This window comes from Terrapene carolina, unplaced genomic scaffold (assembly GCF_002925995.2).
Source record: "Terrapene carolina triunguis isolate 2854851 unplaced genomic scaffold, T_m_triunguis-2.0 Scaffold238, whole genome shotgun sequence".
Classification (NCBI taxonomy): Eukaryota; Metazoa; Chordata; order Testudines; family Emydidae; genus Terrapene; species Terrapene triunguis.
In genome coordinates, this window is record NW_020664589.1 from 13,252,607 (window position 1) to 13,263,380 (window position 10,774).

The window sequence follows — 10,774 nt, forward strand, 5'->3', positions numbered from 1 at the left end:
ACACACACACACACACACACACACACACACACACACACACACACAGTTTTGAGGTGGTTATTAGAGTTTCAGGTGCACCTTTAGACCAGATGTTTGCTGATGCCCTAGAAAGCAGTTTGGCAGAGATCTGGGGAGCACAAAGCAACGTTAAAAATCTCTCCTTTTATAAGTATATTGGAGACTGTGAACAATTTGGTTCTAGAATAACAAGAGGGGTTATTTAACCACAGAGTTAACGCTTCAGCCGTGTGTTATATACACACATCGCAGGTTGAGGGCCCAAGATAATGTGATCCCAACTAATGTGTCAGACCCCAAGGTGTTCGATAGGTGTTTTCCCATTCAGTCCTCCCTAAACTTGACTAGCAGATTAACCCGTTGGACCTTTTCCCGATTGCTCCAGGCAGGCTGGGGGTCTTCTGCGAGCCACTGATGTCCTGGGTCTCTCACGCATCCCCCAGCAGGGGGGTTGAATGAACTGCACCGCTGTTACTTAATCTGATGACTGGAATTTGGGATTTCAGGGGGAATGTATTGCCCTTGTGTTCGGGTCGGCGCCCCTTAGTGGCGCCCGCTGGTCTGGGCCTTATGACAATCAGATCACACGCAATTCTGCACTGGGAACTCCAGCGCCACTTTGGTTTTGCGTACCACAGACACACACTCCCCAAGCTCGCCGCTGGGGAACCCTATTCATAATCTGCGAACAGTAGAGCGTCTGGAGGGGAAGAAAGCAGAACAGTGAAAAAAACCGGTGGGAATAATTCTCAGGGGGGGAGCGGACCACAGTGGAGCCTTGGAGAATTATTGTGAAATTGGACTCTCACTTTTAGAACATGCGTCCATTCAGGCTAGTCACAGGCCCGATATTTGTACCCCATGGAAGGTCAGAGTTGCTGTTCAGGGGATATTTCATAGCCTGGCTCATTCCAAAAAGAAACAAAACCCAAAACCAAAACCAAAACAAACCAGAGCGCGCATCTATTATTTTGTATCCCAGGAGAAGTTTTAATACTAATGAAGATTTGCTTCAACAGAGGAGCAATGACTGTTTATAGTGTAACACCAAGCGCTCCCCACATCATTGCATACGCCAGTCAAAAAGTTATTTATTCAATAATTGTGTCTCAGCTTAATCGGTATCGCTTGCAGCTCCTTTCTTTATGATTGTCTTTTATTTGTGTAATTTGAATACGATCTAGTTAAATATCTCAAGATCGACAATATTGCTTATTAAATGGCTACTATCCCCTCCCGCGCTAAATTAACACAGGAGAATAACTATATTACCCCATGAAACCATAGTGGGTTTCGTTCTCATTTGCTACGTTGCTTGTCCCTTACATGTTGGCAAAGTGAGCACAGGTTTGTTTTCTCCTGGATTCCCCCCACCTCCAGGTCCAGACTAGTTTGAATGCGATCAAAGCCAACCAGGGCACGAAACCCCAGTTCCAGAGTTTCACTCCTTGTCCTGAGCCATTCTTAAGGCGACTGTGACAGACTGGGCTCCCTGCTTGGCCAATAACGCGCTTTGTTTCTTGCCAACGTTTGCAGAGGCGGAGTCCACGGCAAAAAGACCCCGAACCACCATCACAGCTAAGCAGCTGGAAACCCTGAAAAACGCGTATAACAATTCCCCCAAACCTGCCAGGCACGTGAGGGAGCAGCTGTCCTCAGAGACCGGGCTGGATATGAGAGTCGTACAGGTGAGATGGGACAGAGGGAGCAACCCACGCAGGGGTCCCTCCTTAGAAAGCCAAGGGAGCCCCCCCCCCCCAAGAAATCGCTCTTATTTGTAAGGATTCCTTCTATATACAGGTATTGACAACAATCCATTTTAGTTGGTCAGATTGGATCAAGAAAACAGTTTTTTAAAATTATTAAACATCTATCTTGTGGTGGCCATTTCTGTACAGACCCAGAGTAAGGCCAGTCTTTGTGCTTTCAGAATGGTTTCAACACACACACACACACACACACACACACACACACACACACACACACAGATTTGTCAGAGCATATTTGCTACAGCTGGGTGAAATGCTCCGAAATTGGATTTTTATAATGTGGGTCAAAATTTGAAATGTTGACCAAAAAACTGGGGGTAAAAAAAAAAATCACAATTTTCACAGACCCGCGCCTTCCACCCCCTCCCCTCTTGTTTTCTTAAAAAGACCGGTTCTAAAGCTGGCAAAAATTATTCACGTTTTGCAACGTAAACAACAAAAACATCGACATTTTGAATTTTGAGAAAGAAAAACAAACCTTGAAATAATTGTTCAGTGAAAATTTCACAATTTCCTCCCATTTTGGGGGCAGATCTAATATTTGTACCTGATCTCTGTGCTTCTAGCTAGTCAAAGGCTCTGGTCCCCCAATGCACCGGACTCACAGGGGCTTCCCTTGATTTCAGTGGGACACTGTGCAGGTACAGTGGTACTTCCCTGTGGCATGAATAACTCGAAGAGTCGGTTGAAAGTTTTTGTCCTATGAAGAGTTTTATCCAAGGAAAAAAGGTGTTTCATTGAAAACCAATTTTTATATGAAAAAAATTCATTTGATGCAAATATTAAAATGGTCATGCCTCTCTCTCCCCTCTCCCCCCGCCAATACTTTTCTCTAGAAAACTAGAAACTTCTCAAGTTGTTCCTTTAACCTCCTTTGTTTCGTTGGGCAGGTGTGGTTCCAGAACAGAAGGGCTAAGGAAAAAAGACTAAAGAAAGACGCTGGGAGGCAGAGATGGGGCCAGTATTTTAGGAATATGAAAAGATCCCGGAGGAATTCAAAATCTGACAAGGACAGTATCCAGGAGGAAGGCCCAGACAGTGATGCTGAGGTCTCCTTTACAGGTAAGAGGAAGAAGGTGCATGTTCTGGTTGGCACTACTGGTATGCTGCGGCGATCACTGGAGTGTAATTCAAGGCTTGAGCGAGATTTCAGGGTGCATAGGCCTCATGCTAATCCCCTGGACAGGGGTCAATTTCACCCCAAGTGCATTTTTCACCCAGCCTTCTTCCAAGCAAAGCTATTGGTTTTGCATCACAATTTCATTTCATTCTTTAAATACCATTTGCTTGCTAAGCATTTCCTGCCATAAAATAATCAAAGAAAACAAATGCCCAATACAGGTGAATTAAACTGGGAACATAAACACAAATACGTGTCAGCAAGAACTGCAGCAACCCATGACTGAGTCTGCATTCTGCTAAGTAACTTATCTCCACTGTGACTGCAGTGAGTGATTTAGAACTCCTCAGGGCAGGAGACAATTTGGACTCAATTGCATTTGAGAAACTAAAGGTGGAAGCTGTTTTTTTTAAAACGGTGTCACATTTGAAACCATCAAAGGAAAAACATGAAGAATGTCACTCCGGATTTGTCTGGGCAAATGACCTCTGACATTAAAGGAACACTTTTCTTTGATGAACTTTATAAATGACAAAGATTTAAAAGCAAAAAAGTCCAGAACGATTGATCAGAATGTTTATATTGCAAATATTGATAGGAGAGTCTCTGCAACCCATTGGATTGTTTCTGGGGTATTCATATTCCATGAGTTATGTTCTGGAAGTGTTTTTATTTCAACAATTTTTGGGAGGTGGGGATTATTCCACTGAATTATTTTGGGGGTATTTTTTATTTTATCTCCTTGTTTTGGGCTGTTGCTCTCATAGGACTTCAAGGTTCTTTGGAGGAGAGATGTCACTCTGTCATCTGTATTGACAGACCTTCCCTCAAGCTTTGATGCAATAGAGCACTTAACCACATACTTAACTTTAAGCAAGAGTAGTTGCCCTTGACTTCAAAAGTGTAATCCGGTTGTTCAGTGCTTGCTCAGTACCATGGACACCTCATCTTCATGGCATTTCTTAGCACAGCAATCAGTTAACTGCTCCTTGCTGTGATTCTGCCAATATAAGGTACCGAGATGGGCCCATTACCATAGAGTTCAAGAACCTCGCAATGCCAAAAGTAGTTTTGAGCCAAAAACATCAAGACTTTCCATTCTGAAAATATTGAAACGTGAGGTTTTGACATTTTCAAAATGTTTTTTCCAATTTTTCAAAATAAAATGTTGTTGAAGTCAATGTAGTTTTGTGAAAAAGTTTGGTTTTGTCAAAACAGCGTTTTCCAACGGAAAACTCTTTAGATGAAAAATGTTCACTCAGCTTTATGTATAAATCTATTTTAAATTTCAGCTTGTCTATTGATTCCCTACATTGTATTAAATTTTCATGCCTGGTCCCTCATGATCTTATGCAGCATCATTAGTCTATATGAATATCCCATTACACAGTAACTAAAAGTATTAAACACAACTATTGATAAGTTTAAGATATGCAGGTTGATATCCTAGATAAGAGAGTCATTCTCAGTTTTTATGAAGGGTCCATTAAATGCAGATATAATTTTGCTGGTAACTAGAAAATATTTTTCATTTTCAAAAATGTTTTTAAGTGATCCAAATACACTCCATTAACCTATTTCTGATCACCCCAAAAACATTGCAATTTTAATTCCTTTTCCTAAGTAATGGATGGTTTTCCTTTAGATCATTCCCTTCTATCAGTGAGTATCATGGTAGCTCCTGAAATGATAGTGAAAATAGAGATAAATATAAGTAACGAGGCCATAATAATAATTAATAAAAGGAACACAGAACAATAGAAAGAGGCAGATCTCAAGAGCCTAGACTCACTTCTCCCTTAAAGGATGTTTTTTTAAAAATAAGTTTATTTCTTAGTATCTACATTTCATACATGTTTTTAAAAGTCCAAGTGAATTAGACTTCTGCCCCCATGATAAAAAAAAATCCCATTGTCTTGGCTGAGATCCAGCCATAGATTAAAAACAGAGGTAATAAGGAATTAAGAAATGGCAAGACCAACATAGCATTGAAAAGCTATGCAAAACATGCAAGTCCTCTTTCTCTCTCGCCATACACACCCATCTCATCGATCTGTATATCCATCCATGGGTTTTAGAGTTCCACAGCATTCAAGGTTTCTGATCCGACTGTCTCCAGCTAGTTTGCTTTCTCAATAAATCAAGCCCGTTTCCCTTTCAGATGAGCCCTCTATGTCCGAAATGAGTCACTCCAATGGGATTTACAGCAACCTAAATGAAGCTTCTCCTGCTTTGGGGAGACAAGCTGGGACCAACGGGAGCTTCTCTTTGGAACATAGTGGCATTCCTGCTCAGGACCAGTACCACGACCTCAGATCCAACAGCCCCTACGGGATACCCCAATCACCAGCTTCTTTGCAGGCGTTGCCAGGCCACCAACCTTTAATCTCAAGCTTGGTTTATCCAGACAACGGTTTAGGCATCATAGCTCAAGGTGGACAAGGCGTGCCCCAGCCAATGAGAGTCTTAGGTGGGAATGGACCCAGTTCTGATCTCTCCACAGGGAGCAGTGGAGGGTATCCAGACTTCCCTGCCAGCCCTGCCTCTTGGTTAGATGAAGTTGATCATGCCCAGTTTTGATACAGGACCCACCACAATGTGGGGAAAAGACTTCAGGCTACTAAGCATCATCTACGGTTGAGAATAAAATATGGGGCAAAAAATGACTTCTGAGGAAAAAGTAAGATAGTTACATGGAGAAAGAAAGGCAAATGTGCTCAAGAGGCTGGCCAGCCGTGGGTTAGCAAGACAATTGACCAAGGAATCATGTCAGAGTGACTGGCTTAAGAAAAGTCCAAGTGAAACTGCTCCGTGTGTCTACAGAACACTCCGGAACACCAAGACTCGTGCTTTACAGAGCTGATAACGTATTTTGTTTTCTGTTGTCAGTTCCTTCTCCAAAGCAATGACTTGCTTCATCACTTACTTACCCCACAAGCTTTTTTAAAAATAAAGATCTCATCCATTGTAAAAGAAGCGACAATGTCTATATTTCTACAGGAGAAAGGTGAACAATGAATAATCTCTTCACAAATTCATGGTAGAAAACCATGTACCTATTTCTCTGTTCTTCCAACAGGTTAAAAAAAAGCAGTGACAGAGTAAGGCTTTTTTGTTTTATTTTTGAATTTATATTAGCTTTTCTAAATTTAAATGGTCTTTAATATGCCAATCATTTATTAATAATCACATTTTCCTTTATACTATGAGGACCATATGTTAACTTTGCTTTTCACCTTTTTAATTTGTAGATTGCTAGCTTTATTCTTTCCACATAAACGTTAAACTGTGAATAGATGTATTTATTATCAAATAACCACTGTTTTCCAACAGGGTCAAGGAAACTCTTGATCCAAGAATATTGGTCTTTCTGGATTGTTACGCTAATGTTTTTCTTTACTGATTCCTCTATGACAACTTTATTGCAAAGCTTTTCAAAGTTGCACCTAATGTCTTGTTGCCAAAAACCGTCTCAACATTTTGTTAGGCTTGGTTTAGTTACAACTGTTCTTCATATATTGTTGGGGAGGCATCCCAATGAGCATACTTATTTTCACCGCCACTACACTTTCTCCATTCTATGCATTTGTGTATTTCACAGCAGATATAGTGAAAACTGATTGTGAAGAAAGGCAAAACAATATGTATACTGTTACCTGTAAAATTGAATATTGAATTAACTGTAGATTGTGTATGTCCAGTGTCTTATTTATATTCTCTCTCTCTCTCTAATGATCAAATACTTTATGACTTCAAATAAATTTGTCAGTTAAAGTTTAAATAAGTCTTTTGCTAAATTCACACTAAAAGCACCAATCTGGTTAAATATCATCTTTAAAATACATTAAAAAAGCCCCTGAAGACTTGAGGCCCTGATTCAGCAAAGCACTTAAATACATGCTTCACTTTAAGCACATGAGAAGTCCCATTAAGTTCAAAAGTGCTTTGCTGAACTGAGGCTAAAAAAAGATGGTCTCCCTGGTAACCTTTGGGAGCTACAAGCAATATTGTTAAATGATTGCATAGTCTTTGATGACTGACAGCCATTTTCGATGACCTAGGATCAGGGGCGGCTCCGGGCACCAATGCACCAAGCACGTGCCTGGGGCGGCAAGCCACGGGGGGGCGGCCTGCCGGTCGCCGTGAGGGCAGCAGTTCGGCGGAATGCCTGCGGGAGGTCCGCCAGTCCCGCGGCTTCGGCGGCAATTCGGCGGCGGCTACCCGCGGGACCGGTGAACCTCCAGCATGCATGCCGCCAAATCCGATTTACCAGCGGACCTCCCGCATGCCGAAAGCCACCTGCCTGCCGTGCTTGGGGTGGCAAAAAACATAGAGCCGCCCCTGCCTAGGATTATTTCTTAGCACTTGAGATATGGGAAAAAATACCCAATAATGCAGATGGTTTGTGGCAACACATTCTGCATCTTGAGACTGTAACGTCCGTGCATTAAACAACGGAGGCCACAGGAGCATGTTTAATGGCGTGAACCGAAAAAAGGGGAAGGAGAGTTAACCTGTTTTTCCCTCCCCTAGGCCACAAATTTCAAATGTAGCTGACTAAATGCAGATCAAGGCACCTTTTATTTAGGTTTCTACATAAATATTTAAGGCCCAAAGGGGGAGATTTTCAAAGGGGAAAATGGGATTTGAGTGCCCTTCTCCCATTGGAAGTCAGTGAGAACTGGATGCCTAATTCCCCTTTGTGCCATCTCCCCCATAGTGTTCAGACTGGAATGCCTAAGTTTAGGCATCCATGTCCGCCTGTAGGCAAGTCAATAAGACGTGCTGTTTAGAGCTGCTGCAGAGATTGTCTTCAGCAAGTGCTGTATGCTCGGCCCTCTAAGGATCAGACCCCGCATCCGGCAAAGCACCTGAGCACACGCTTACCTTTATGCTTGAGGTGAATCCCATTGACGTCACAAGCTTTGACGTGCTTTTCTGAACAGGGTTGGGCAACTGCCCTGGGGGCTAAGGTCCCAATCCTACCTAGATGTGCCTAATTTTACTCGTGGAGAGTAGTTGCATTGACTTCAGCGAGCAAGTCACCAGAGGATCAGGGCTCATGTGCCTCACTTTAGGTGACTACATTTGAAAAAAATCTAGGCCTTAATTTTTACTTGGGATCAGCTGTTTAAATATACACGTTCCTGTTACTAGCATATGGGTGAGTATTTTCTTCTGGGCTCTCTGGCCTTTCAGTAGGAGCAGCATTGTTAAATGATGAGTTAAGACAAAAGCATGAATGTTAAAATGTTCTGTTCAAAGTGATTTACTCCTGGCCTAGCAGTACACATTTCTTTCACTTGGGGGTGGGAACAATGGCTATTCAGAAAGTGGGCATCTTATCAGTAGGTACTGGTAATACTGGGGACTCTGTCAAACGACTTCTCTTGAATTCGACACCTCACACTGGAGTCAGTTCTACACACAGAGTAGTTGCCGGCTTGGGGCTTTTGGGAATAAAATTAAAGAAAGGAGGACAATAACTGCACGTGTTTCTGGAGTCAGAAAAGCTCCTTGGTTCTATTCTCTGTGCAAGAGGCATCAGCTAATGGTTTCAATGTGATCCGGGCGCCAAGTTTTCCTGAATTCTAATTCTGACTGACAGAGTCCCCCTGTGAACATAACTGCTTTTCCTCAGTCTCCCCATGTGTAAAATGGGACTAGTACTCATTTCCCTCACAGGGATGTTGCAAGGGTTAGTTAATATTAGTAAAGCAGTTTGGAGATAAAAAAATCCAAAATGTGATTAGCGAAACCTTTGTGTATCCTGCCTGCTGGGGAAGTGGGGGACGGGATGCTACATCACAGGCCAGCCCTAGATTGAATGGGTGCCCTCACATCAATTTTGTAAAGAAAGTACCCGAGGATGTGTCCACCATGAAGTCTCCTTCACGACCAATCCATAAAGGAAAGGGAAGAATACATAGTGACACCCGTAGGGCACATGCAGATAGTGCATATAGAAGTACTAGGCTGGACCAGTTATAGGTGTATATCTGCCTTAGGTACTTATATGCCGCCCATTACTGGTGTATCGGAGCACTCCCAATCTTTTTAATGTATTTATCCTCCCAACACCCCAGTGAGGGCAAGGCAGTGTTATTATCTCCATCGTACAGATGGGGAACTGAGGCACAGAGAGGCTAAGTGAGTTGCCCAAAGTCACACAGGAAGTCTGTGGCAGAGCAGAAACTTGAACCCAGGTCTCAGGCCAGCACGCTGACCCCTGGATTATCTATCCTTGTTCTACAGAGCCCTACACCTTCCAATGCATTTGGAAGTGCAGGATTAAAGACAGCAGCACATTTTAACCTCCCTTTTAAAATCGCATGCAACTCGTTAAGACTTGCCCACCAACAGGGGGTTGGATTCTGCAGTCGTAACTCAGACACTGGGCCATAAACAGGCATAACCCCACTGAAGGCCGGGTGCCGGTGAGCTCCAGTCCTGAAGCCCTTACTCAAGCAAGACACTCAAGCTAGACTTCAGCACTCCGAGGCCTGGATGCAAAGTCCATTGACGTGAACAGAATGACATGCTAGATATTGTAAAGCAGGGTCTTCCAGCCATCACTAAAAAGACTGATAGGAAATCTACCATGATGCAAATATTTCAGGTATTTCTTGGTGTCCCTGACATGTAACACTTCAACTCTGTCAGGGTTTGACTTCCACTGTGAAATCGGCAGGGCCAGCCAGGAAACAACAATTCCATTCCTCATGAAAAGTTTCAAAACTTGTTTTCATTTGAATGTGGAAGGAAACAACACCTTTATTGTTTATGAAAAAAACACCCACCCACGCGCCCACGCTCTCTCTCGCAGGATAGCCGATAGGTTGGTGGCTAGGGCCTACACGTGGGACATGGGAGACTCAGCCTCAAGTCTCTGCTCTGGATCAAGAGCGCTGTAACTACCAGGCTATCGAGTTATAGATCTGATGTCTCCTGTTGGCACTGAACCACTTTGCATAAATAATTAAATGTTTGTTAAGCCAGAGAGAGAAGCAAAAAGTTTGTTGAAAATTTTGACCAGCTCTAGACATCAGTTCTAAGAGCCACCTCTGATAGGCAACCTACTATCATCAAATTCTACTGTAACGTAGGCTTAAGTTTTTCACTGTAGAGTAAATGTATCTACCAGGAGACAGGAAGTATTTTCAATGGGGAAAACCTTATTTTAAAAGATATCACACACTCATCTTTGTGGCCTTATCCTGTGCTTCTTGCAGAACCTGGGAGTTGCTGGGTGTGTAAAATGGCAGGAGTGGGCCCCCCCTCTTCAAAATCTGTTTCCCCCCCTTTCAAAATCTAAAGTCACATTTTCTGCTCCAAGATCTATGAGGGAAATGCACTTGTGCTATTAAAAATTGTAAACAGTCTTACTGTTAAATATTTTCTGGTTAGTTCCTAAACTGGAGTCAGCTAAGGTCTGTAATCTATTTATTCCAGCCGAAAGAGCTGGAACGGCATGACCCTGCGTCTCCAAGGAGCAGGTGGGTAACCTGATGCACGTGGAAAACTACTGAAGAAAACTGGTGACTAACGTGTCAGAAATGCTGCTAATCCCCCCCAGATCTCCCATCAGGTAGTTTCTAAGGGAGGTAAATCTTGACAACCCAACCAAATGTAAACAAAGCAACAGAAACAGTTCCATGTGGACATGCAGATTCTGCGGGAAACAATAGGTAAGAGCATAGGTGCTGGAAGTAGGGGGGCTGCCGCACACTCTGGCTTGAAGTGGTTTCCCTCATGTACAGCGTTTACAGGTTTGGGGTCAATGATTCTCAGCACCCCAGCTATACAAATTGTCCCAGCACCCCTGGGCAAGGCGGTGGTTTCATGTCACACAATGCAGACCTCTAGG

General features: G+C 43.0%; 1 protein-coding gene across 2 annotated transcripts in view; it reads left to right on the plus strand.

The window, feature by feature from the left end:
* LHX3 (LIM homeobox 3) overlaps positions 1-5,487 on the plus strand; it is a 21,307-nt gene extending 15,820 nt beyond the window's left edge. For both annotated transcript variants that reach the window (XM_024206678.2, XM_024206677.2), the window contains exons 4-6: positions 1,555-1,706; positions 2,678-2,849; positions 5,069-5,487. In XM_024206678.2, coding sequence (XP_024062446.2) covers positions 1,555-1,706; positions 2,678-2,849; positions 5,069-5,487 — 743 coding nt within the window. The remainder of the gene's footprint in view (positions 1-1,554; positions 1,707-2,677; positions 2,850-5,068) is intronic.
* Positions 5,488-10,774: the final 5,287 nt, after the last annotated feature.